This window comes from Aethalodelphis obliquidens, unplaced genomic scaffold, assembly GCF_003676395.1.
Source record: "Aethalodelphis obliquidens isolate GAN/ISIS:26980383/991018 unplaced genomic scaffold, ASM367639v1 scaffold44, whole genome shotgun sequence".
NCBI lineage: Eukaryota > Metazoa > Chordata > Mammalia > Artiodactyla > Delphinidae > Aethalodelphis > Aethalodelphis obliquidens.
Genome location: NW_020837988.1, coordinates 2,307,403 through 2,331,557, shown reverse-complemented (window position 1 = coordinate 2,331,557; position 24,155 = coordinate 2,307,403). Strand labels below are relative to the sequence as shown.

The window sequence follows — 24,155 nt, the reverse complement described above, 5'->3', positions numbered from 1 at the left end:
AACTTGTTAAGTTATCGCACGGGACCCTTCAGACAACCCACCTTAGTTCTGCATAGTTTTAAAAGAGTTAATAGCCAAGGATCATGCAACCTTTAGATCTGTTTAGAAGGCCTAGGCGGGAGAAATCACACTTCTTCAGCCATTGTTAAGTTGCTTTTTATGCTGTTCTTGCAACTTCCAAATAATCAAGCAAGGATAGAATGGAAATATTAATGCAAAGAAAGGAAGCACAGGAAAACTGCAGTATGATTTAACTACCCCACACCTTTTATGAAATGTGGGGCAAAATGACAGAGATCTCCACGGATGAAAAATACTTTCACTGTCAGACATTTATTGAGCACCTAGTATTTATAAGCTCAATGCTCAAAGAGGCAGAGTTGCAAAGATGTATAAGAAGAAATATGAGCTACCCAGCAGGGGCTCTCAGAGATCGTCCATAAAAGGCAAACAACAATTACAGTGGTTAAAACTTGCAGCTGTATAGTGTAGACATTGGGACTTAAAATGAGAGCGTTCGCAAAATATCCTTTGGCAGAAAATTGGTAAGAAACCCCACCACCATGATTGATGTATCACCATTTCTTGGGCACAGAAAAAGAACCCCTGCTGACTGTAGGTCAGCCTTCCTTACCAGCCTGCTCCCCACAAAAACAAACAAAACAAAAAATGTGAAATATACTAAAGATTCTGGGGAAAAAAAAGTTTTATAAGTGTGGATTACTAGTGTTTGTGTGTGATTTAGTGAAAAGAACATTGGGGCAGAGAAGCAGGAGATGTGAGTTCCACCTATGGTTCTGTCTTCAGGCAAATCACTTTCTTTCAAAGCTTCAGTTTGCTCATTGGTAAAATGAGATGATTAGACTATAAAACTCCTTTCAAAGCTCTAAATTCTACTACTTAATATCAAGATGCAGACATAGGCGCGTTTACTAAGGAAGGCTATGTTAAGAACAAGTGAAATACATGGGCGCGTTTACTAAGGAAGGCTATGTTAAGAATACGTGAAATACATGGGCGCGTTTACTAAGGAAGGCTATGTTAAGAATACGTGATACATGGGCGCGTTTACTAAGGAAGGCTATGTTAAGAACAAGTGAAATACGTGGGCGCGTTTACTAAGGAAGGCTATGTTAAGAATACGTGAAGTGTGATTGACTTGATAGAATTTCTGAGGTCATCAAAGTCGACCCTTGCCTTAATTATTCTAACAAATCTGGTAAAGTAAACCACTTTTTATGATTAGACATTACACATGAAGAGGAAAAAATAATAATAATAATTACTCTGCAACAATGCACATAACACAACCAGGTGCTTATGTGAGAATTATTTATGAAACCAAAGAAAAACTACTTTTGCCTGTAGAGATAACTGAAAATGCAGAAATGTCCAGAAGTTAGTAAATTCCAGATGGAATTTAAATCAAATCATTACACTTTTCTTATTATTTTCATAAGATCTGGATAGGTATAATTAGTATAACAAAATGAGTTTATAAAGTGTAAGTTTACTTAAGACATTTTGGTTAAAATTAAAATGAGAACTCACCAGGGAATTAAATTGTTTAGATGCATTAAAGCTGAGCCCAACTTTCAACCCATGATTACCTAAGCTCTGCCATCTTGGTATGTTCTGGCCTAACTTTGAAAATAATTTGATCCCCAAATTAAATTTTTAAAGATACATTTTATGAGGAAAAAAAGAAACACATGAAACACAAATGTCAAAAAAAGAGAAAAATTCAACTTCTTTATCACTAAGAAATGCAAATAATAGTAAAATATTGTTACTTTTCATCAAATTGGCAAAAAATTTTTTTCAAATTATTATACCCAGGATGAAGGAAAGTGAGCATAACCTTTCTTTTTTAATTTTTATTTTTTTTTAGTTTTTATTTTATATTGGAGTATAGTTGGTTTACAATGTTGTGTTAGTTTCAGGTGTACAGCAAAGTGAATCAGTTACACATACACATATATCCATTCTTTTTCAAATTCTTTTCCCATTTAGGTTATCACAGAATATTGAGTAGAGTTCCCTGTGCTCTACAGTGGGTCCTTGTTGATGATCTATTTTTTATATAGTAGTGTGTATAACCTTTCTGAAGAGTCATTTGGCAATATTTAGCAGGATGCTTAAGGGGAGAGAATGGGCACTTCCACACATTACTGGTGAGAATAAGAACTCGTTGCAGGCACTCTGGAGGGCAGCACGTCCATGCCTGCCCTTCGCTCAGCACTTCCACTTCTAGGAATTCATTCATCCTAAGGAGATAATTGGGCCAATGTGCAAAAATGTGTGTGTTCAAGGTATTCCTTGTAGTTTTGTTTATAGCTGTAAAAAAGTGGAACTCTGTGAAAGTCCAGTTGGAGATTGATGAAACAGCTACATTCTTACAAATTAAAATGAGCAATTGCTAAAAAGAATGAGGAAACTGTATGTGCATGAGTATAGAAAGATGTCGAAGATATATGGAGTATGAAGCAACTTGCAAAATATCATATACAGTGTGTGAAAGAGCACATATGCAAATATATATATGCACGTACAAACGCAAAGAGTCACTAAAAAGTTCACAGTAGGTAGCTGTGGGTGGTGTGACTTTGAGTAATTTGTATTTTCTTATTATGAATTTCTCTTCAGCTTGAATTTTTTTCAATGAGTATATATTGTTTTTATAGTAATAAAAAAGCTATTTTTAAAAGGTGAAGAAAAGAATGGGTCATGGGGAAGAATTAGATATCCATAACTTGTAGTTCTGTGTCCTGGAATTTAGTCTAAGACCACAGTATACGTAATAATGTATGAACTGGGATGATTATCATAGCAATATTCATGATATTGAAAGTTAATAAACATTAATGTCCTATTTAAATAAATACACTAGAATTAGACATTATTAATGTAGAAATATATTAACTTGGAATATTTCACAGTATTATTGGTAAGTGAAACAAAAGGCAACTAAATAATTTTATACACATTTTGGATTTATTCATATTCACATATATATAGAATAGAAAAAAGTCCGAAAGGATATATGCCAAAATGTATACTGCGGTAACTAGTGATTCTTATTTTTCTTCCCTACATTTTCAAATGCTTCTACAATAAACGAGTATTATTTATGTACTTTTTTTCTTTTAAGTTTTAAAAACGTCCCTTATAGACCTTTCAGACTTTAAAATAATGCAAGGTAGTTATAATGATACTAATCTGTGAAAAACAAAGGAATGAGAATCTCAGCCCTTTGCTCCAGCATCAAATTACCACCAGGAGACCCCCGGAAAGCCCCTGCAGCTGACCTGCAGCATGTTGTAAAGTAATGAATGCCACACTGATGCAAAACAAACTCAGGAAACCCAGGGTACCTATTCTGATTTTGTGTCCTGCTATGTGCGAGGTTATAAAACATACTGGCTCAGATTACAGGCTAAGCATGACAAGTCCCTCTGCTGCAACCTAACAAAGGAATTTACAGAATGAGAAATTTACACATTTCGTTTCCCAGGGTAGAATGAATTACAGAAGCAAAGGGCCCACAGTACGGTTAAGTCCTTGCCTGTCACTCTCCTACATGCTTCTGAATTATGCCTTATACACAGTTCCCATGACACAATGTACCTATTACTATTTTAAACCAAGATAAACTAATATTTTTTAAAGGTGACTAGAAGGAGAAGTGAGAAGAAGTGCATTTGTAACAGAGTCAAACTCTTTGTATATTTTCAGGTGAACTGGGGGATGCCAGACCTCTCTCCCCCAACCCTCCCTCCCTCAGATCATTATGGCTGATAACAATAGTTTTACTTTCCCGGGTAATGTAGATGACACATTTTTCCTGTAGCCTGTCTTCCTGTAAAGTGCAGGAATTCCTGCACCTTCTGGGTGCCCTTCCTGTTAACTTACATTTCAGATTTCCTCAAAAGGCATTCTACCACTTTAATATTTGAAAAATGTCAGCTCAACCCCAGATAGCTAATATAAACAAGCTGAAAAGCATACCACCTAAAGTTACAACTGTGGAAAACAAAATTTCTTTTTAAGAAATTCTTTCTCGGAATCTCACTGTTGGTAAGGCTGGAAAGAAGTAACCCAGTCCTTCCAGCTCCCAGGGAGTCTGTAATTCTTTTGCCTCTGCTGTGCCTTAAATTAGAGGTCTGTAAAACGGAATTATAGTGATCTAGAAAGTTCGTAAAGGTCCTTGAATTGAACATGTTGTTAAAATCTTCAATACTATGAGGGTATAGCCACCTTTCACTTTTCCTCCCATTTCATTTGGTTATAGTATTACAGAGAAGTTTGGTACTGCAGAAAAACAAAAACAAAAACAAAAACAAAACACTGTCTTGGCCATTTGAGAATACCGTAGCTGAATTAGGCCAGTTCCACATTTACAGCCCAGGCCAAAAGTCTTTGCCATTTCTGAAATGATCACACACTTCCTTCTATCAAAAACTTTCCTTTTGGACAGGAATCCCATGTTCACACCAGATGCACCTTCCAAAGGGGACCCAATTAAGAAAACTATTTGGATAAATGGGAATTAATGTAAAGAACCACCAGCACCTGACCTACTATGGGGGCACCCCTAATGGAAGAGTGCCACGCTAATATGTTCTTCAGTTTCCCAACTTCTTCTGCTAGGAGGGAGCCGCCTTAGGAGTGAGCCCCCCAAAATGCACAAAGAAACCTGATTGAGTTTAAACCCTAAGGTTCAAAGATAAGATCACTAGAGCACCCCCTTCCTATCTCCCAGAGAGATCACTGCCATCTCTAAACTCCAAATGCACCATTTTGCTTCACTATCTATGCAATTATCTTATATCACAGTGATTTGCATACGTGCTTTCTTTCACCAACTACATGGTAAATTCCTTGAAGGAAACAACTACACGTAAAATATTTTTGTATGTCCCCAAATCCTGTGCACTACAAACACACACACACACACACATCTCATAATATATTTATTCATATATTAAGCTGACCTGAATGAATGAGTGAATGCACACCAAATACAGAGTAACTAGATGCAATCTCTCTCATACATCAAAGCCTGGAATGCCCTCCTAAGCTATTATTTCTATGCTCAATTAAAAGGTTGTCGGTTTTCCCGATATTAAGGAACATTGGCAGCTCATAATGCCAATTCCTAGGTACTTCGGCACTCTTACTTAGCTTTTCAGATTTCCATTTTTTCCCCTAATATCCAAAGAAAAGAAGAGCCCTACTTTGAATTCTTGAGAATATATATTACTTCCTTCTGGGGCTGAGATGTATGATTCCCATCAGGTAGAACTAAAAAGTGACACAACAACTCTCCCAAAAGTAGCAGAACGCTGATGAGACACTTGAATTTCACTGGATCTTACTTACCTAATGCCCTGGGTAGCCTAACTCACCTTGTGCTGAGCTCACCTCTCCTTTCCATACATTCTCACAGGGCATATGCTTTCTCTGTGCTCAATTTGTTCTGAAACAAGTGACTTACAGTCCTAGGGCCACCTGACAACACCCCCTCAGCTCTCTAATGCCATGTCAGGGTTTTTATATTTTTAATCCCCTCCCCAGCATGACATTACGCCTGCAAAATACAACTGTGTAAAAAGAATATTTTTAAGAACAAAAAAAGAAAGAAAGAAAGAAAGAAAACAACCATAACCCTGAACTTCTGACCTATTACAGCTGACTAAATATATGCAATTACACACTTAAAAGATTTCATTATGGTTGTCAATGAAACAGTGCAGTCCTCCCACATTGGCGTAATGCTTAAAAGTACAATTTTTCTCCCAGTATTTTCCCTCGAGATGCAAAGCATCTCCCAAATGGGAAGACATAAAACCTCGATGTCCTCATTGCTGCTTCTAAATACTGTGAACCAATAAGGAATTGGTGTAAAGTGCAAAATCTCGGAAGAGAAAGACTTCTTGTCTGCTTTTTTCTAAAATGCTATTATTCACCTTTACTTCCTTTCAAGATCAGAAGTTGCTTAATGTTCAAAATGATACCAATGGAAATTTAACTAAATACTAGCACCAACAATTCATTCCCAAAGGAATATAAGATTACATTAATTTCCTACTAGTATAACTCAAGTTTTACCTTTCATTTTCATCTACAGACTTTTTAAAAGTTTGTATTCCTGTTGCACGTAAAATCACCTATTATATGTGTGCATACTAAAGAATTTTACAATTATATAAAGCATTGCACATTTAGACGCTACCAACCTGCTCTATCTCTCCTGACTGTGCAAAAGGCAAAAAGAGCTCAGTAATCCTAGCAGAAGAATGCAAATAACGTCAATGCACAGCTGAACTGCAAGCCCTGCCTTACAGGAACTCTCTGTGTCTGCAAAAAAAAAAAAAAAAAAAAAAAAAGAGACACATACTAAACAGGAAATGCAACTGAGATGTGGAAAACCTCAAACTTAAAAATGCAATCGCCAGGCGAAAATTGCATCCATGCATTCATAAATGCATGCACAACCCTTTGCATTTTTGCAAGTAATGCAAATAGGCTCTTACCTTTCGACTGAGACATTTTCCCCTTTCCTTTGATGGGGGAGGGGAGCACAAAAGACTTTGCCTTGCTTCTCTTCTGTAGCTAGTTTTGCAACAAAGATGCAAGCTGCAGGCGTGCAATCTTCATGCAAGTGAAGTTTCTCTTGACCGAGGCAGCAGATGGACTTTCAGGGAATCCAGATGGAAATGCACACCTTGCAAAACAGACTGGAAAGTGATTTTTCCCCCAGTTGCAACGTTAGGGAAGGCTGTGCTGCAGCTACATGATGGGCCAGGGCTGGCAGCTAAAAGCTCCAAACTTGGAACTGAGTATCTTAGTGCGCAGACGTCCTTCCTGCGAAGGGCGCGGGGGCCGCTGGGAAATGTAGTTCCCGAGCGGAGTCCACGGGGCTCTGATTTAAGGACACGTGGTCGCGCGGGTCGCTGAGCGGGGTGATTGGGAGCAACATAGGTTGCATCCAGGTAAACAAGTCATCGACGCACTCGGTACTAAGTGATGGGAGAAAAAGGCAAGGCCCAGGGGAGCGGGCATTTACCTTCTCCAAAAGCCCCTGAAACAACAGCCAAAAAAACATATCAGTTTGGCTAAAAACCACTCGGCCCGCTCAGAAAGTCAGTTTCGGGGTTCAGGTGTTTGCAGGGCAGCACCTGTTGGACGGTTCCTGCCCGTAGACGTTTTATTCCTCTCAAACGTGCATTTTAAAAAATCTTTTTCTCGCCTGGAGAATTTGCTGGTGACCTGGCTGGGCGGAGGTAACAGCAGAGGAGATGCGAAGGATCCAGGTCGGTTACAATTCAGTCCTTAGGCGGAGTGGAGGTGGGGGGATGGGGAGTTCTCATTTCTTGAAGGGTTAAAGAGAAAGTTCCGCTGTTGGTGTGTCAAAGCAAACTTTATCAAAGTTAAAATGTTTCGATGCTTTTTTCTCACCTGGGTGGGAGGAAAGTCCCTGGCCTCAGGGAGAAAGTGGGTGGTCATCTTAAATTAACAAAATCAAATAACTTGAATCTATTCAACAAAATTTGCAGACTTTTGCTGAGCTCCCAGGGTGTGCCAGGCACCTTTCCAGGACCTTGGGTCATCCCGTTGTCATGTCTTGCGCACAGCTAGGACCTGGACACCATCCTGGCAGAGAATAGGGTCACCCCTTCTCAGGGAAGCAGAGAGGCATAGAATATTCCATTAGTAAGGGGACCTGGGCTGAAATGAGCTCAGACTCCTACTTCATCGAGTGGACCAGACTCAGAAATGTGCTTTTCAGGTACAGAGGGAGGAATTGAGGGTGTGGGGCTGCTGAGGTGTGAATAAGCACAGAAGTCTGCAGAGCACCTCTTCAGGGGCCGGCAAGGCTGCCTGCTGCATTGTATGCAGAAGTGGGAGTGGGTGGAATTTACCAGTGGGGGCTGTACAGGGCCTTAGGGTCAGGCCAGAGGTTTGGACTTTCTTTATTCTGCAGATACTTGCAGGGTGGTGAAAGGGCTTTGAAAAGGGGTGTAACTGAATCAAAGCATTGTTTTAAGAAGGTAAATTTGCCCTCAGCGATCAAGGTGAGTTGAAACTAGGAGAGGCTGGAGATAGGTCAGGTCAGTAGCAAAAGGTGAAAAGACGCACTTTGAAAGAGTGTTCGGCTGTATTTGATGACTGCTGATGAACGCTGTTGGAATTTTATTAAGAATTCTAAGAAGCCAGGGCCTTCTGAGTACTGGATGAATCAGAGGGAAGAAGGCTACCATGTTTCAGCTACAAATCAGCAAATCAGCTCTTAAAACAAATATGCAATAGGTCATGGAACTAACATTCATTTACTTAAGTTGATCCCCTCTGCTGACATTAATGAGAATTAATCAAGGTCACCTCATGTTCATATTAGCTTCTGCCTCAGAAAGGCAGAGATCTCTGTTCCATGAGCTCAGACAGGAAGACTTGCTAATTCACTTTGTTTCCCCCTCCTTCTGGGCGAATCCGTGCCGTCTGTTCCTCCCTTTCTTATACACACACACGATCTCAGCCTCATCGAACCAGTATTGTTTCCTCTAAGTCTCATTTAAGCAAGAGACGTGTGGGCACGGAGATCCATTTTAATGCGTCCGGGTCACTCTCCCTGAGCATCGATGGAGCAGCTGCTGTGCGCCAGGCCCTGGGTCAGCTCCTGGAGCTGCTCGGAGACTCAGCCCAGGCAAGGCCTGAACAGCCGCCTAGGACTCATTTCCATTTGCATTTTATGTGCTCAGCAGCACTGCTCTTAAGTCGCCCTAGACTCCCATCTACGGAAGAGCTCTAATCACATCGTGTCTGGCGCATTTTGCCGCCACTGTGCTTGTAGTTTCTCTGCACAGGCGTGCATGGTTCACAGCTGGCAAATGGCTTGTGTCCTGCAAGTGAGTCTGTAATTCATATTCCCATAGAAACAGTGATATGTTTAATAGCCAGTGCACATCTACGCTCACACACCCACACCTATGCAAAACACCTTTGACCATAAATTGAACCGTACATTTAAAAGTTGCAACATGTCTCATTTTTCTTTCTGGGAAAAACATATTTTGAATTTCCACAGGGAACTCAACCTCTCTGTAAAGTCTCAGATTCCCAGAGAAAAAGTTCTTCTTCTTCTTGCCTTGGTGGTAAAAGGTTTCCTCCGCCTCATTCCTGGGTGGAAGAAGAGGTGGTACCTCTGTACAGATGTGAGCCTTTCTTCTTCTTGCCCGTTTGTGGCAATGCTCCTAGGAAGAGAATCCCTCCCACGGTGGGAATGGCAAAAGCCAAATCTGCAGCACATTAGGCGTTTATCTTGAGGTGACCTGTGCTCCTACCTCGAACCCATCATCTTTGAAGTGGTCTGTACTTCCCATCTTTCTAAAATGCGAGTTTGCTGCACTCTCCCCCCAGCTTCTAGTTCCCTTCGAGGTCACTGCCAGACTCTCAGGCTTGGTATAATTGGCCCCTCAAGACCTGCTTCCTGCTTACTCTGCCACTTCATTCTCACCCTGTGTTGATGCTACAGCCAGAAGCCAGGTTTGCTCCCTCCTTGCTTCTAGATACACTGCTCCCTCTGCCTGGCAAGCCTTACCCATTCTCTTCTCGGCTCCTTCGGATTTGTCCTTGAAGACTCTGCTTGGCAGGCCCTTCCTTTCGGCCACCTCCTGGGATGCATCACCCTGTGGCCACTTTAAGTGTGAACGAGGGTATTCCCTAATTCTGTAGCACCCTGCCCACAGCTGTCTCGCAACACTCACCCTAAGGCAGGCAGGTGTTCACGTTCGTATGTGTCTCCCCCAGGAGACTGAACTGCTGGAGATCAGAGACTAATCTCTGTGTTCCCCATGTCCAGCATCTAGCATACAATGCTCACTCAAATGCACGCTGAAATAGGGAAAGGAGTAGATGGAAGAGGGCCTGTCACCTCGATGACCTGGAATAACTAGATGCCAGCGACAGAGTTAACACCTGCAGGGGAAACTGGAACACCTGGGAAGGGCCCTTTGCTGTCAGGTTAGAGGTATGAGGTGCTGGGAAGGAGGCCCTTAGGTTAGGTCCGACTGGCTCTGAAGGAATTGCTCTAGAGGGTTACGTGGGCTGGAGAAGGCAGGGGCTGGGGGTAGAATGTCTCAACCGAGGGTGACTTTTTACCCCCAGGGAACATTTGACAATGTCTGGAGATGGTTTTAGTTGTCACAACCAAGGGGTGGTGGTGATTGTGGCATCTAGTGGGTAGAGATGAGGGATGCCGGCAGTTGTACTGCAGTACATGGGAAGCCTCCACCAACAAACAGTTGTCTGGTCCAAATCATCTGGTACTGCATTTGAGAAACCCTGCTGGGTAGTAGTACCATGAGAAGTTACCTATGCTCTATTTTTTTAAGTTCATGTAAAGCTAATGAGATTTGGTAAGGTGTAACTTTTTTTTTTTTTTTTTTTTTGGCCAAACCACACGGCTTCTGGGATCTTGGCTCCCCGACCAGGGATTGAACCCGGGCCCTTGGTGGTGAAAGCATGGAGTCCTAACCACTGGACCACCAGGGAATTCCCAAGGTGTAACTTTTGAGTCCTAACCACTGGACCACCAGGGAATTCCCAAGGTGTAACTTTTGGCGTAAGAAATCTGGAATCTAGGAGATGTGAGTTCGAGTCCTGGCAGTAGAAAAGTTAGCTGTGTCTTCTAAGGCAAACACTTCACCTTCCTGGACCTCTTCTCGTTCCACTAAAATAAGGAGGGTCAGACTAAGGCCCCTTCCAGTTTTAACAGTTCGTATCTGTGAACCCAGCTCAGATGTCTGATTAAGACCACTCATGATTTGAAGAGAGTCGTGATCATACAGCCTGTTTTTCACATTGGCTACATGTCCTTCTGTTCAGGAATTAGAAGGGTTCCTGATCCCCTGCTCTAGCAAGACAGCCAGTGACCACCATGACAACATCACTTCGGAGGTGAGACAGGAAATACTCCTATTACAGTTTGAAACATTGCCGCTCAGGTCGCAATACTCACCTGCATGTGACATTTATGAATGTTTTCCAACAGTGTCCACTAGGTCTCAGGAACAAGGGAAAGGAAGGCACCAAAGGTAAAGCTAAGAGTTCAGGTCTGAATATCTGCTTTTCTAGATCTTAGAAAATTGTGGTATAAATAGTGTGTTATGTATAATATATAATGAAGTCTGTTGAGGATCTCCCCACATGGGGGATTGGTTTAGGGGACTGGGTGATGAGTTGTGCTTATGCAGTATCTTTTTATTTATGTATTTATTTTTTATTTTTAAAACAATTTATTTTATTTTGTTTATTTATTTTTGACTGTGTTGGGTCTTCATTGCTGCGTGTGGGCTTTCTCTAGTTGTGGCGAGCGGGGGCTACTCTTCGTCGAGGTGCACGGGCTTCTCACCGCGGTGGCTTCTCTTGTTGCGAAGCATGGGCGCTAGGTGCGTGGGCTTCAGTAGTTCTGGCGCACGGGTTCAGTAGTTGTGGCTCACGGGCTGTAGAGCTCAGGCTCAGTAGTTGTGGTGCACGGGCTTAGTTGCTCCGTGGCATGTGGGATCTTCCCGGACCAGGGCTCAAACCCGTGTACCCTGCATTGGCAGGCGGATTCTTAACCACTGTGCCACCAGGGAAGCCCTACAGTATCTTTAAGTACATTTTTTTTTACTGTATCAAAATATCACAGTGAATTATGTCTACTGGCAGAAATTCTAGAAATCCCAAAATAGATTCAGCTGGCCTTCCATTGTCCTCCCCAATATGGCGCAACCATTCCTGTTCAGCCTTCTCTTTCTCTCTCTCTGTCTCTCTCTCTCTCTCTCTCTGTCTCGTCTACTCTACGCTTCATTTGTTTAAACAGTCTGGTCAAAACAGGATTACTTATCTTACTGGAGACATGAGTTTACATGTTACCATTTCTGTTTGTTAACTCGTGCTATTCTCTGTCTTCACCTTTCTCTGGTCCCCACCTGAGTCTTCGTTTTTCCAAATTCTACCTTTCGAAGGTTCAAGGTCATCTCTGCCGTGAAGTTGTCTTTGATCACATGGACAAAGTATGATCCCTGGTCTGAGAAGCTTAAAATCCTGAGGCTAATTTTAATAACATTTTTGTAATATTTTAAGGTTTACAGGCTCTTTCCGTCCTCTCTACATCATTTTATCCTTACAATGACACTGTGAAATACATTGTCCCAACATCTCAGTTTATGCTGATCACCTCATGTTGTTGCTTCCTTTGGCCAAGGTGGAAGAACGTGATTTAAAACTGTCTTGACTGCAGATGTAAAAACTTGTCTTCTGATCCCCAGTTCCTTCCTTTAAGCGGTCCAGTCTTGTCTTAAGCTAAGTGACTTTTAATAAATGCCCTGCCTTCTTCAGGCTAAGTGTAGTCTGGTAACATTTTGCCTCATTTTGTATGCGTTATTAATGGGACAAGCACAGTTCAGGACTTACGAAGTCCCTAGTAAATCAGTATATCTCCTTTACACGCTGCACCTTAGCCGATACACTGAAAATTCGGTAAATGCTGGACTATTTGAGGATGAGTTAGAAACACTGATATAAGGCAGTGTTGTGCCCTTCAAGGCTCCTTGATCTGTTTACATTGATATTAATAGATGGTTCTGGGCTTCAGTCACAGGCCTGAATAATTCAGGTCAAACTGACCTGCTGCACTGCTTTAAAAAACTATAAAATATTCTGGGAAATATTTTAGATGGGTGATATATGCAAGTTATAGAAAAAGTTCAGAAGTCCACAGAAAATTAAGAAACTGTCTGAACTACAGTGATGTAGAAATAATTAGAGTCAATATAATAAATCAGCTTGTTCTTAAATTATTCCATTTGGATTAGGGTCCGAAGGGATTGTTTTATTAGTAACAGCCTATGGCAGAATCATGGAAAATACTACCAGTTTTTCATATTTACTCTCTTTCTGAGATGGGTAGACTAATCATTTTTATCTGTCAGCCAAACTCCTAAAACAGTGGGTTCAATGTATTCTTTAAATTAATATATTGCATAACTGAAAAGTATAAGTAGTATGAAATTGTATAATATTAGAAATTAGCTAGTTGAGGCTCTAATGAACACCTGATTATGGTATTTGGGGCACTGGCGTGAGTTACATGCCTCAAACCTGTCTGTAACTTTGTTTCCTACAGTATAAGGAGTGAAACAGCAGAGATACATTAGACAGTAGTCTACTGCCGCTGGAAGTCTTTGGAAATTATTCTAGAGCCCTTTCCAGCAGCCTTACCTACTGGTAATTTACCTACAAGGGAATTGAAGTGAACCCCAAAACCTGCTCACTCGCTAAAGACTAGAGGTTTCCACTTCACAGGGCCTTATTTCTCCTTTTGTTGCTGTTTTTTTTTTTTTAATCCAAATAAACATCAAAATGCATTTATTAAACGTGTTGGGGGCATGTTGCCAAATCAGATGCTACTGTACGTGAGGAAACTGTGGAGTATGGTCACACCATCTGGCACTGTGAGTGAGTTTTGGAATGCTGTGGAAACTTCAAAGAAAAATTTAGGAGATTTTGTGTATAATTTTCTTAAACGTATTTCCAGGAGACCCGTGATCTAGCAAACTCATTCTGTAGGGTTTCAACAGACATTTCAATGATTTTTTTTTTATACACCCAGATAGTGCTTTGTGAAAAATATAATGCTTGTCTCTTAGCTTTTAATGACTCATTAATTTTGTGTAAAATAGAGCATATGCTACATCATAATTTTAGTTCTTATCTTAATGAGGTAGCAAAGCAAAGCGCCTCTCAGTTTGAAGTTAGGGAAACTGAAGTACATCCATATGTGTGTGTTTGTGACGTTACAGGTATAATCAGGAAAGGAAGCAGAGCGCTTCTACACGTGCTTATGACATCTAACTACTAAGCTAGGATAAAAAAAATTATAACTCACAGGAAGTGAGTCAAAAGGCGCCTCAAATGTAAAATGCATTGCTCTGTGTATTCCTGTGTCTGTTAATGCCTGTTTCTTTTTTCCTCAACATTGGAGGAGTCAAGTCAATTCAGATTTTAGTTTGGTGAGCTGAAGGCACTGTGTTAGTTTGCAGACTGAGAACCCTCATTGTCACAGTTTTCAGTGACCTGATTTATATGATGTTGACCTGGGAGCAATACCAAGGTGAAACTGAAACCATTACTAGCTATTTTCGCTGTTATTTTTAAAATTAAGTATCAGAGAAGCAGAGGTTTCCAAAATACGATTAAAACAAGATTACACTTATTTGGATGTTACCGACATATTAATACACCTTCCAACTCAGATACATAAAGCTTGTGCTCTATAAAGTTGTTTAATTATTTCAGGTTCAAGTCTTTTTATAACCAGTAGCCATGGACTATTTTTCAAGGGCAAGGATGAGTCTGAAATACGGAATTTACTGACCAATGATGCCATTCAAGTGTCCTTCTCATTCTGTGTTTCATGTGTTCTGTTCCATACCCATTTTTGATAGTGTAGCAACAGATATTACATTAAAAAAATCATTCTAAGGATTCCTGCTAGCTCTTTTCTCAGCCATTCACGTGTAAATTGGGAAGGGAATTTGAGTAAGTAAATTAATACCTATCCTACCTGTTTTTAAAAGTTATGTTAATGGAAGAGTCAAATATGATGACTGTTTCTTAATTTCAAGTGTTCTGTTGAAACCAGTTTAGCTTGGAAGAGATAGAAAGATTCAGAATGTTCACATGTTATATTACAATATAAGTATTTCATGAGAATTGGTAAATATGGTCAGACTCTGAGAAAAATGAAAGGGAATCGGATAATTTGGAGTGTATTTGATCTACTTATAACTTATACCTCAAACCCTAAATTAATACACAGAAAAAGCGAAGTCATCAATTTTAGATTAAATAAATTATTTCAGGTATATATGATGGAAAAGTATATAAGCTTCTCTGTTATCTCACTTATAATCGACATCGTTTTCATTCAACTGAACAGTTGCTGATTGAGGACTTAAAGACAGTTCAGCTGATGGGATACCGTTCGTTGTGATTTAGGCTGTAAATATTGTGAAGAATTAGGTGCAATAAGCATTCAAGTGCATGTGAATTTTGGACCCCAGTTTTACGTTCTGAAGACTTTGGTAGAAATAGTAAAGTGTCAAATGCCAAGAATATACCATTGGAATATATATTTTTCTGTACAGTATTCCAAAGAAGCAGATAAATTGACAACTCTAGTCCTTGCTTCTATGATCAATTCCAGTTTCCATTATCTTCTTGTAGTTGTTCGTAGGTGTAACTTGACTATGCTATACCTACATAGTTTGGCCACAGACTCTGGAGCCAGACTGCCTGGGTTGGACTCCCAGCTGTAGTTACTAGTTCTGTGACTTGTTACTAATTACTAGTTACCAGTTACTAGTTCTGTGACAGGCTAAACAGATCACTTTTCTATGCCTCAGTTTCCTACCTGTACAAAGGCAATGATAGTAGTACCTACCTCATGGGGTCGTTGAGAAGACTAACTGAATTAATACACTTAAAGCTCTAAGAAGAGAATCTGATCCATGATATATGCTCAGTGGCTATTAGCTACTGGAGCTTTTCTTACTATTATGGCTATTACATTTCCAAGCATTGGTTCCTTTCTTGAGAATGAAGATACTGTAGTTGAAATAGAAGAACACTGAGATGTAAGAACATGTGTCCTACCCAATGGTGATTAAAAAAAAAAAAACCTTTTAAGACAGGAGATAAGCAAGCTATGATCTTAGAGGAATGTTTCCACCAACCTAAGGACATAAGAACAGAAATGCTTAGTTTAATGAAAGAGAAAGGGAGAAGACATATTTTATTATTGTGGCAAATCAGAGCTCTGTTGGATGCTTGTGAAGAGGGATGGAGACCATCTGGAGAAAACAATTCCACTCCACTGTGTGGACTGGGTCGAAGGACGGCTGAATAGCTAGGGCATGAATGATGTAGGCTGTTGACCATAGCGTGTCACAGCCTTGTAAAGCAAACGGCAGGGGGCAGAGTGGTAGTTAATGAGAGGTGGAAATGGTTGTCAGACTTCAGTGCTCAGCTTTTATGATATGGTTTTCCTCATGAAAGAAATAGACTGATAACATTTTGGTCCTTTCCACTCATTTGAACGCATCAGGACCTTACTATTCTAAGTCCTTCCACTTCATTTATTCCATCTGCATATTTCTTATTCATTGCTTTTGTACTAACGTTTTACTTGTGACCGTTACTACTGGTTGCTACCTTTCTACTAATTAACTAATTAGCTCAATTTTAAAATTTACCTTAGGCATATTTTTTAAACCACCAAAATACATTTTCTGTGGTGGCCTAGTTACCTAATAACTGAATAGTAGAGGAGTTTAAGCATGTATTGGAGATATTTTATAATTTTAAAATGGAGAAATTCTCATTTATTGAGTCTATTTTAATTCTCACTTATTAGTTGAGTCTTTGTTTAAAATAACTGTTCAATACTACCTATCCAAAGTGATCCATGTGGATAGTTTGGAATTAGGCAGGGGTGAAAGAAGAGAACCAGAACACAAAGACAAATTAATTTTTTTATTAGCTAAAATATTTTCTTTTCCATCACAGTGAATTAAAAAAACGAACATAGAAAATAAGCGCACATTCTTCCTTTATCAGTGTTAAGAGAGGTCCAGACATGAGAACCATCCTGTAAGAATCTGCAGAATTTCAAAAGGACACCTAGGATTATATTGAATTTTTCAGAGTTCAGGAAAAGTTAAAAGTCTGACCTGTAAGTAGGCTGTGCTATTGCTTTCTTTCCATAATATTATTACTATTTTCTCCAGGTATTATGAATCATAAAGCTAAATTTTTGACCTTACTAAGAGAGTATACATTTAACCTTTTAAGTTTCATTGATATGGGTGAGTTATTTTAGCCATTTATGGTCTGTGCTGCTTTTGAGTAGATAGAGAGTGAAGAAAATAAAGTATTTTTAAGATCCCATGTTCACAGTGACTGAGATTCCTTCAAAGAAAAAAGTTTCTGCAGCAAGAGCTGAGCAAACCTCTGTGTCAGAGCACCTTCCAAAACCTGAATTGAGCCTTGTATCTTAAAAAGCAGTATTTTTAAAATAAGTCTTAAGGGGGATGAAGAGCTGAGCTGCGGTGGATGCTGTTCCAGTTGTCTCTTCAATCAATTTTGTATAATGCTTTGGAAGCAGAATAACAAGTAATGTGAAATCACGTTTCAAGAGCCTATACGTGCGCCCTCTTCATTCTATTTCCGTATTCCTTGGGATGGGCAATTTATGCAATGCACTTGTGAGACTCCAAGAACAAAGACCAATTTCCCTGAAGGGTATGAGCACTCTTGGATTTTACAAATGCCAAAAAACAAAAAAAAAATTTATTTTCATGTTGTCACGTTGAGATGATGAAGTGTGCCGGGTTCGTGCACAAGGAGCCTCAGGAAGTATGCCCGCTGTGCATCTGTTTTATTCCCAGATTCAGAAAGTGGATGCAGGCGGTTCTTAACAAGCATTGACAAGTAGTGATTAACAGTGAGTGCTGTGGAAGATAGAGGAAGGGTTTGGCATCATTCTGAACAGGAGTGTCTTTTATTCCTGAGGAAACAGGTATCCAACTGATCTGTGAGGATCCTCGGTCTAGGTTTCCAGATCGGGTCTTGAATCTCTGTGTCACTGGACTGAACCACCTGTTCTCTTCAAATGGAAGTGAGGAAAAGGTCAAGTAAGGACAATGTATTAATCCTTCTGGCACCTCCTAGCCAGGCTGCTTGTTCTGTTGTACTTTGGGGAGACGTGTAGGGCTGAGAGTAGAAATGCCACCTCTTTGGACCCCCTCATGTGACTCGACCCGTGACTGTGGCCTCCGAGCCTATGGTAGCCAGACAGGAGCCTCTGAAGTTCAAAAGCAGGCCTGTATCTTTGCTTGTCTGTTTGTTCCTTGAATGCTTACGTGGGTTTGTTTATTCTTCAAGGCACCAAGGGTGCCTTACGGGCAAGCTAGTTCCCTCCTGACGTGGGTAGAAACAGTGTTTGTGTTTAACACGTTCATAGCCACCTGACAGACAGTCAAATGTGGATTTGTGGATTGCAAGAAACACAGGTCCTTTTCAGCTTTCCTGTCTTTACGCGACATCTCACCTGAGTGAACAGAACACAGAGACTGGTTGCTGACGGTCTCCATGTGCCCCCCCTCAGGTGCCCCTGCCTTCGGGGGCACAGTCCTGCTTCAACTTGTTTCTGTCACATTCCAGACTGAGGGCAGAGTTCTCAAATGTGCACGCACAAACCCTTGCCCACTGGTCGCATTAGATAAAGCTGTAAATGCTCTTGTGTGCCTGCGTATAAACCGCCAGGAGAAAGGGGCTGGTACGGAACTAAGCCCTGATACAATTTCCGCCAGAAACAAAACATTGTGGTCTCAGTATTTTAGGCAGAAAGGTGCTTTTGCCCCTTTCGCTAAAGCTTGGGACCCCATTATAAGATCACAGAGGAAAATGAGACAGGAAAGGGTTTGAGATCCTAAACCCTTGTCTGTTAGACCTGCGTGCGGAAAATGAGGGCTGGTTTGAAAGTTTTCATTTCTTTCATTAGCTTAATGGCTGAGATGCTACTCTTCATCTCTGGCTGCTCAGAAGCCAGCAGGCTTATTCAGATATATCCAACTATCGGAGTCACCTCATTCTATGACTACATTTAACAGGCAAAAAAAAAAAAAAAAAAGAAGGAGGGGAGAATAAAAATGCAAGAACCTAAACTGGGACTATAAGAATGCTTTTAGGTCAGCTAGTGTGAAGTTTTCATTATAACTTCACAGATGGTCCAAACAGATGAAGGGGAGAAAGGATGGCTACAGAGATCTGGCAGTCGGCCACTCGTTTTAATGGTGTTTTCATTCATTCATTCAGCTTTGGAGGGAAAATGGAGTGAGGATGAGAATGAGCCTGGCTATCTCCCTTGATCATCTTCCTGAGAGATGTACCCGTCTGTGGTGAACAGGAAGAACTTTGCTGGTAAAATCAGTGTCGGCGGACCGTGTTCAGATGGGTGGTGATCACGGCGATCATCTTTCTTAAGGTTGCGTTCAAACTTCCTTTCCTTATATATCTACTTTGGAAACCCAAGAAGCCAGCAATGGTGCTGTAGCTGCACTGAGCCTTGGGTAAAGGAAAGGGTAGCCGGGGAGTGGGGGAGGGTCCCAGTAAGACCCTGATCATAATGGTCACTGATGGAGTTTATTTCTTTGTACTGTTTTTCAAACCTTCTTCAATGTTAAGGCTAATGAGTTCTGTAGATTCTTTCAGTTGTGTAATTTCTTAATACACTGCTGTGTTCCAGGGTATATGCCTGTTTTTTTTTTTTTTTTTTTTTTTTTTTTTTTTGTGGTACGCGGGCCTCCCACTGCCGTGGCCTCTCCCATTGCGGAGCACAGGCTTCAGACGCGCAGACTCAGCCGCCATGGCTCACGGGCCCAGTCGCTCCGCGGCATGTGGGATCTTCCCGGACCGGGGCACGAACCCGCGTCCCCTGCATCGGCAGGCAGACTCTCAACCACTGCGCCACCAGGGAAGCCCTGTTTTGTTTTGTTTTTGTTTTTTGGTAAAGGGAGTTATATGTTTTGTAGAAGTAGGCTGGATAGAAATGATAAACAAATGAAGAAATAAGCATCCTCATAGTTTATCTCTTCGATTGCATTGATCTTCACCTCAATTCACATCAGCAAACCTGGCCTCCTCATTCTTTTCTCCATCTCGAGGGCAGGGTTTCTCTACCCCGGCACTATTGACATTTTGGACCAGGTAGTTCTTTGTCATGGGGTGCTGTCCTTTGCACCCCTGACCTCTTCCCACTGGGCGCTGGCAGCAGGCTTCCTTGTTGTGACAACCAAACGTGTCTTCCAACACTGCCAAATGCCCCTTTTGGGGGCAAACTCACCCCTGATTGAGAACCACTGCTCTAGGGTGAACAGATTCTCCAAGATAATCCAAGGTTACATGTTTTCCCAAATACATATAGCATCTCTTTCTCTCTCAGAAGTGTCATAATTTGGACAGGGAATTAAATTGTTACCCAGCATGTCTCTGTAAACAGCAACTCCAGCTTCCCAGTTGCTCACGCCAGACCTTTGGAGACATCCTTAGCTCTGCTCATCGTCTCATAATCCCGGTCCACCGTTAGCGAATCCAGTTGAAGAAAACCACCTTCAAACAGGATCCAGCCCTTCTTTCCACATCCACTGCTAGCACACAGGTCCCAGCTACCTTCTCTGTCACCCAAAAGTACGTGTCCGTCGTCAATCTGCTAAAGCTGCCCTGTTTACTTAGCAAGTCCTGCTCTGCTCCAAATCCTTCAGCGGCTCCCCTTCCACTCAGAGTAAAAGCCAGAGCCCTCACAGCGGCCTCAGCGCAGCCTCACACGGCCCCCCCCCCCCCCCCCCCTCCCCCCCCCCCCCCCCCCCCCCGTCTGCTCCAGCGGCCTCTCTGACTGTCCCGTCGCTGTTGCAGCTCCACTGGCCTCTGCTGCGCCTTGAACACCCAGCCTGTCCTGATTCAGGGCCTTGCTGTCCGTCCGTGTGCCTACAGCCTCCCCCTCGCCCCACTCAGGTATCCACCCGGCCTCCTCCCTCACTTCTCAAGTCTCCGTTCTAAGATCCGCTTCACAGTGAAGCCTCCTCTGACCACCCTATTTCAAATCACACCCTAGTTCATCTCGTCTGATTTATTTTTGACCATCGCCTTTATCGCTATCTGACATACTAAAATTTTACCCATTTATTTATTGACTCACTTCCTGATTTGTTGCGTGTCTCTCAGAATTCTTTCGCAGACTCCACGAGGGCAGGGATTTTTCTGTTTTGTCCACTGTCCTGCACGCAGTGCTTTTAGCAGTTTTCCTAGAAAGCACGTCGTAGGCACACCATAAATACTGAAGGAATGTGATGATGAATGTATTCACTACTCACTTTCCTCCAGGCATCGGGCTAAATACTGAGTATAGGAAAGGAAGTGCAGCACTGCCCCTGCCCTTGAGAAGCTTACAGTCTCCTTAGCTCCTTAGCACTTCAGCAGTCGTACTGATGAACAGTGTAAATTGCAACCACGAGCCAAGCCCCTAACGTGAGCTTGAAATTCCAGCCAGAGCCCCAAATGTACAACCCACTGAATATGTTAACATCCTCTCATTTGGTAGGTCTTCAGTGGGTTTGGCTGCCTTTTAAAGAATGGATTAATAAAACCTTTCAGCTGTGGGGGGGAAGAGAGAAGCTTACAATCTCGTAGAGGACACATGCATGTAAATAAATCAGGGCAGCAGAGTGAGAGGCCTGCAGTAAAGAGAAGAACGCACGGATGCAACAGAGATAACAGGATGCACGAGTGCAGCAGAGACGGACAGGATGCAGGGATGCGGCCGAGAGGAGCAGGTGGTAGAGCATGAAGGATTGCCGTGTGTTGAGGAGGAGGTTGGGGCGAATGAAGGGCTAACACTTAAGACGCTCCTTCTTCCATTCGGTTTCACTCCGTTATCTGTGTAGCTGCTGCAAAGCAAACAGAGCGGGAATTGCAACGTCAAGGCACGGCTCCACCAGCGGCTCCTCGTCCTGCACACCTTCCCTGCCGGCTGGAACGCTTGCCCTTGAGCGTGGAGTGTGAGGCTCGTCGTAGAACGGCTCACCTGCCCACACTTTTCTGTTGCACTGCCCTCCAAACAGCCCTTCCTGCTAGCCAGACGGGTGAGAACAAGGTGTGTTGTCAACACTCCGAGGCTTTTCCTTGCTCCCGGATGCCCTCCGAGCCCACCTGCTCCACCTGTGACATGTCTCAAGATTCCACTGAAACGGTGGAGGACAAATGTATGGACGCCAAAGGGGAAGGTGGTGGGATGGGCGGAATTAAGAGACTGGGATTGACACACATACATTATTGATAACTATGTATAAAATAGACAACTGATGGGAACACACTGCATAGCACAGGGAACTCTACCTAATGCGCTGTGGTGACCTAAATGGGAGGGACGTCCAAAAGGGAGGGGAGATCTTTATGTGTAGGGCTGATTCATTTTGTTGTGCAGTGGAGGCTAACACAACATTGTAAAGCAACCATACTCCAGTAAAAATTTATTTAAAAATTTATTAAAAAGAGCAAAAAAAAAAAATTCCGCTGAAATGGAATAGCCTCTATGAAGCCTTCCTGGATGTCACCTTCCATCTGGGCACATTACCACATCCAAGGCCAAGGGCAGCTGCGTCAGACAGCTGGGAAGAGTAGGCATTTCTGAGGAGTATGAACCTAGTCTGCAGGTTTGGAAAACAGTACCGAAAAATAAATACCATCAGTCAAGACTGTGCGTCAACTTGGAGTAATTGTAGTCGGAGATCCCCATTCCTGGAGCAAAGACGTGACAGACCTGTCATAGATCAGTGTAAACAAGGAGACAGAACAGGCCCAGAGCCCGGAGAATAAAAGAAGAGGAAGGTTGGTACCGGATCAAAACATATCCCTCTTCGGCCTGAAGTTTAACCTGGGAATTAAGTTCTGGACTATACTATGCTTATGACTACGTGTTAATTGTGTATATATACAATTTATATATTTATCTTAGTAAACTATATAAAGTTTATTTCATGTTTTGGGTTTTTAATCTATAACTACTTTTTCCTATTATCATGGTAAAGTCGTGGGTAGAAAGTGCCCCGCTGAGTATTTTTAAAGGTAAATACCTCAATCAGGCAGACCAGAGTGGTGATTACAATCAAGATTCCAGTGACCAGAGTCGAACCAGTTGGGTGAGCAGCATGCTTTATAAAATGGTGTCTCTAGGGGACTTGCCTGGTGGCGCAGTGGTTAAGAATCCACCCGCCAATGCAGGGGACACAGGTTCGAGCCCTGGTCCGGGAAGATCCCACATGCCGCGGAGCAACTAAGCCCGTGCGCCACAACTACTGAGCCTGCGCTCTAGAGCCCGCGAGCCACGACTACTGAAGCCCGCATGCCTAGAGCCTGTGCTCCGCAACAAGAGAAGCCACCGCAAGGAGAAGCCCGCGCACCGCAACGAAGAGTAGCCCCCGCTCACCACATCTAGAGAAAGCCCGTGGGCAGCAACGAAGAGCCATCACAGCCAAAAATAAATAAATAAATAAATTTATTAAAAAATAAAATAAGATGGCATCTCTGTAGTACCTGTTACTCTTGACTGTTTATTCAATAATTGAATAATTCAATATTCAATCAGCATTCAGTTGAATAATTCAGTAACTGGAGGCCCAAGTGTCAGGCATTGTTCTGCTCTTGTAACGTTCTCAAGAACCTATGAATTAAGTTGTATCTTCTCCACTTGAGGATAACAAAGCTGACACTTAGGGAGGTTCAAGCACCTTCGCCAGACAGCAAGAAGAGGTCTCAAGACCCGAACCCCATCTGCTCCAAAGTCAAAGCTCACGCTTAGCTACAATGCACATCTGCCTCTGTGCTGCACCTCTGGGTGATTTCACTTCAGGGCATTGGTTTCTGAATTGAGGACCAGCTTTTGCATCAAGTGCACGCAGAGCGTGATGGTAATCTATCTGTCGTGAATCATGGTTAGTCACAGAAATTATTTATTCAATTTGTAGTCATCACACCCTGAACTCATTGAGATTAATGAGTGAAACGGCTGGTAATAATGGCGGCCTAATTGTTAGCTTGGGCAGGTGTACTGGAGCCTTGATATTTAATCACGTAATGTGCCTTTATGAGACTGAACAGTTGGAAGACCAGTATCAGCAGTTCCTGAAGGATGATTCCAAGAAGCAACTGACAAGACTCTGAAAATTCCCCTGGGTGTTATGGATTTAATTTTAAGTGAAACTGCAAGGCAATTAATTTTCTTGTAACTGAATTCCTTAATTATACATGCTTTCTGTTGTTTATTTATTTTTATTTAAAGGTTCACTGATTTCTCGCAAATATGTAGAAATATTGGTGCACGTGGAAAAGGACTGGAAGGTGATAGGCAAAAAAAGAAAATATTTTCGGTCTTAGGAGAGTATAGGGGAGCTCGGATGATTTTTCCCCTTTTTTCAAATTTTCAGTATTGTTTTAGTGGTTTCCCATTTTTAAAAGAAACAAATGTAAAGAAAGTGAAACTTACATTCATAGAA

General features: G+C 41.9%; 1 protein-coding gene and 1 long non-coding RNA gene across 3 annotated transcripts in view; one reads left to right on the top strand and one right to left on the bottom strand.

The window, feature by feature from the left end:
• Positions 1-6,803, bottom strand: part of MAP2K6 (mitogen-activated protein kinase kinase 6) — a 134,494-nt gene extending 127,691 nt beyond the window's left edge. For both annotated transcript variants that reach the window (XM_027080514.1, XM_027080513.1), the window contains exon 1: positions 6,537-6,803. In XM_027080514.1, coding sequence (XP_026936315.1) covers positions 6,537-6,552 — 16 coding nt within the window. In that variant the 5' untranslated portion in view covers positions 6,553-6,803. The remainder of the gene's footprint in view (positions 1-6,536) is intronic.
• Positions 6,804-7,324: 521 nt separating this feature from the next.
• On the top strand, positions 7,325-22,012 carry LOC113606373 (uncharacterized). Its single transcript, XR_003427504.1, has 3 exons — positions 7,325-10,959; positions 17,627-19,093; positions 21,206-22,012. It is a non-coding gene; the product is annotated as an uncharacterized LOC113606373 (long non-coding RNA).
• Positions 22,013-24,155: the final 2,143 nt, after the last annotated feature.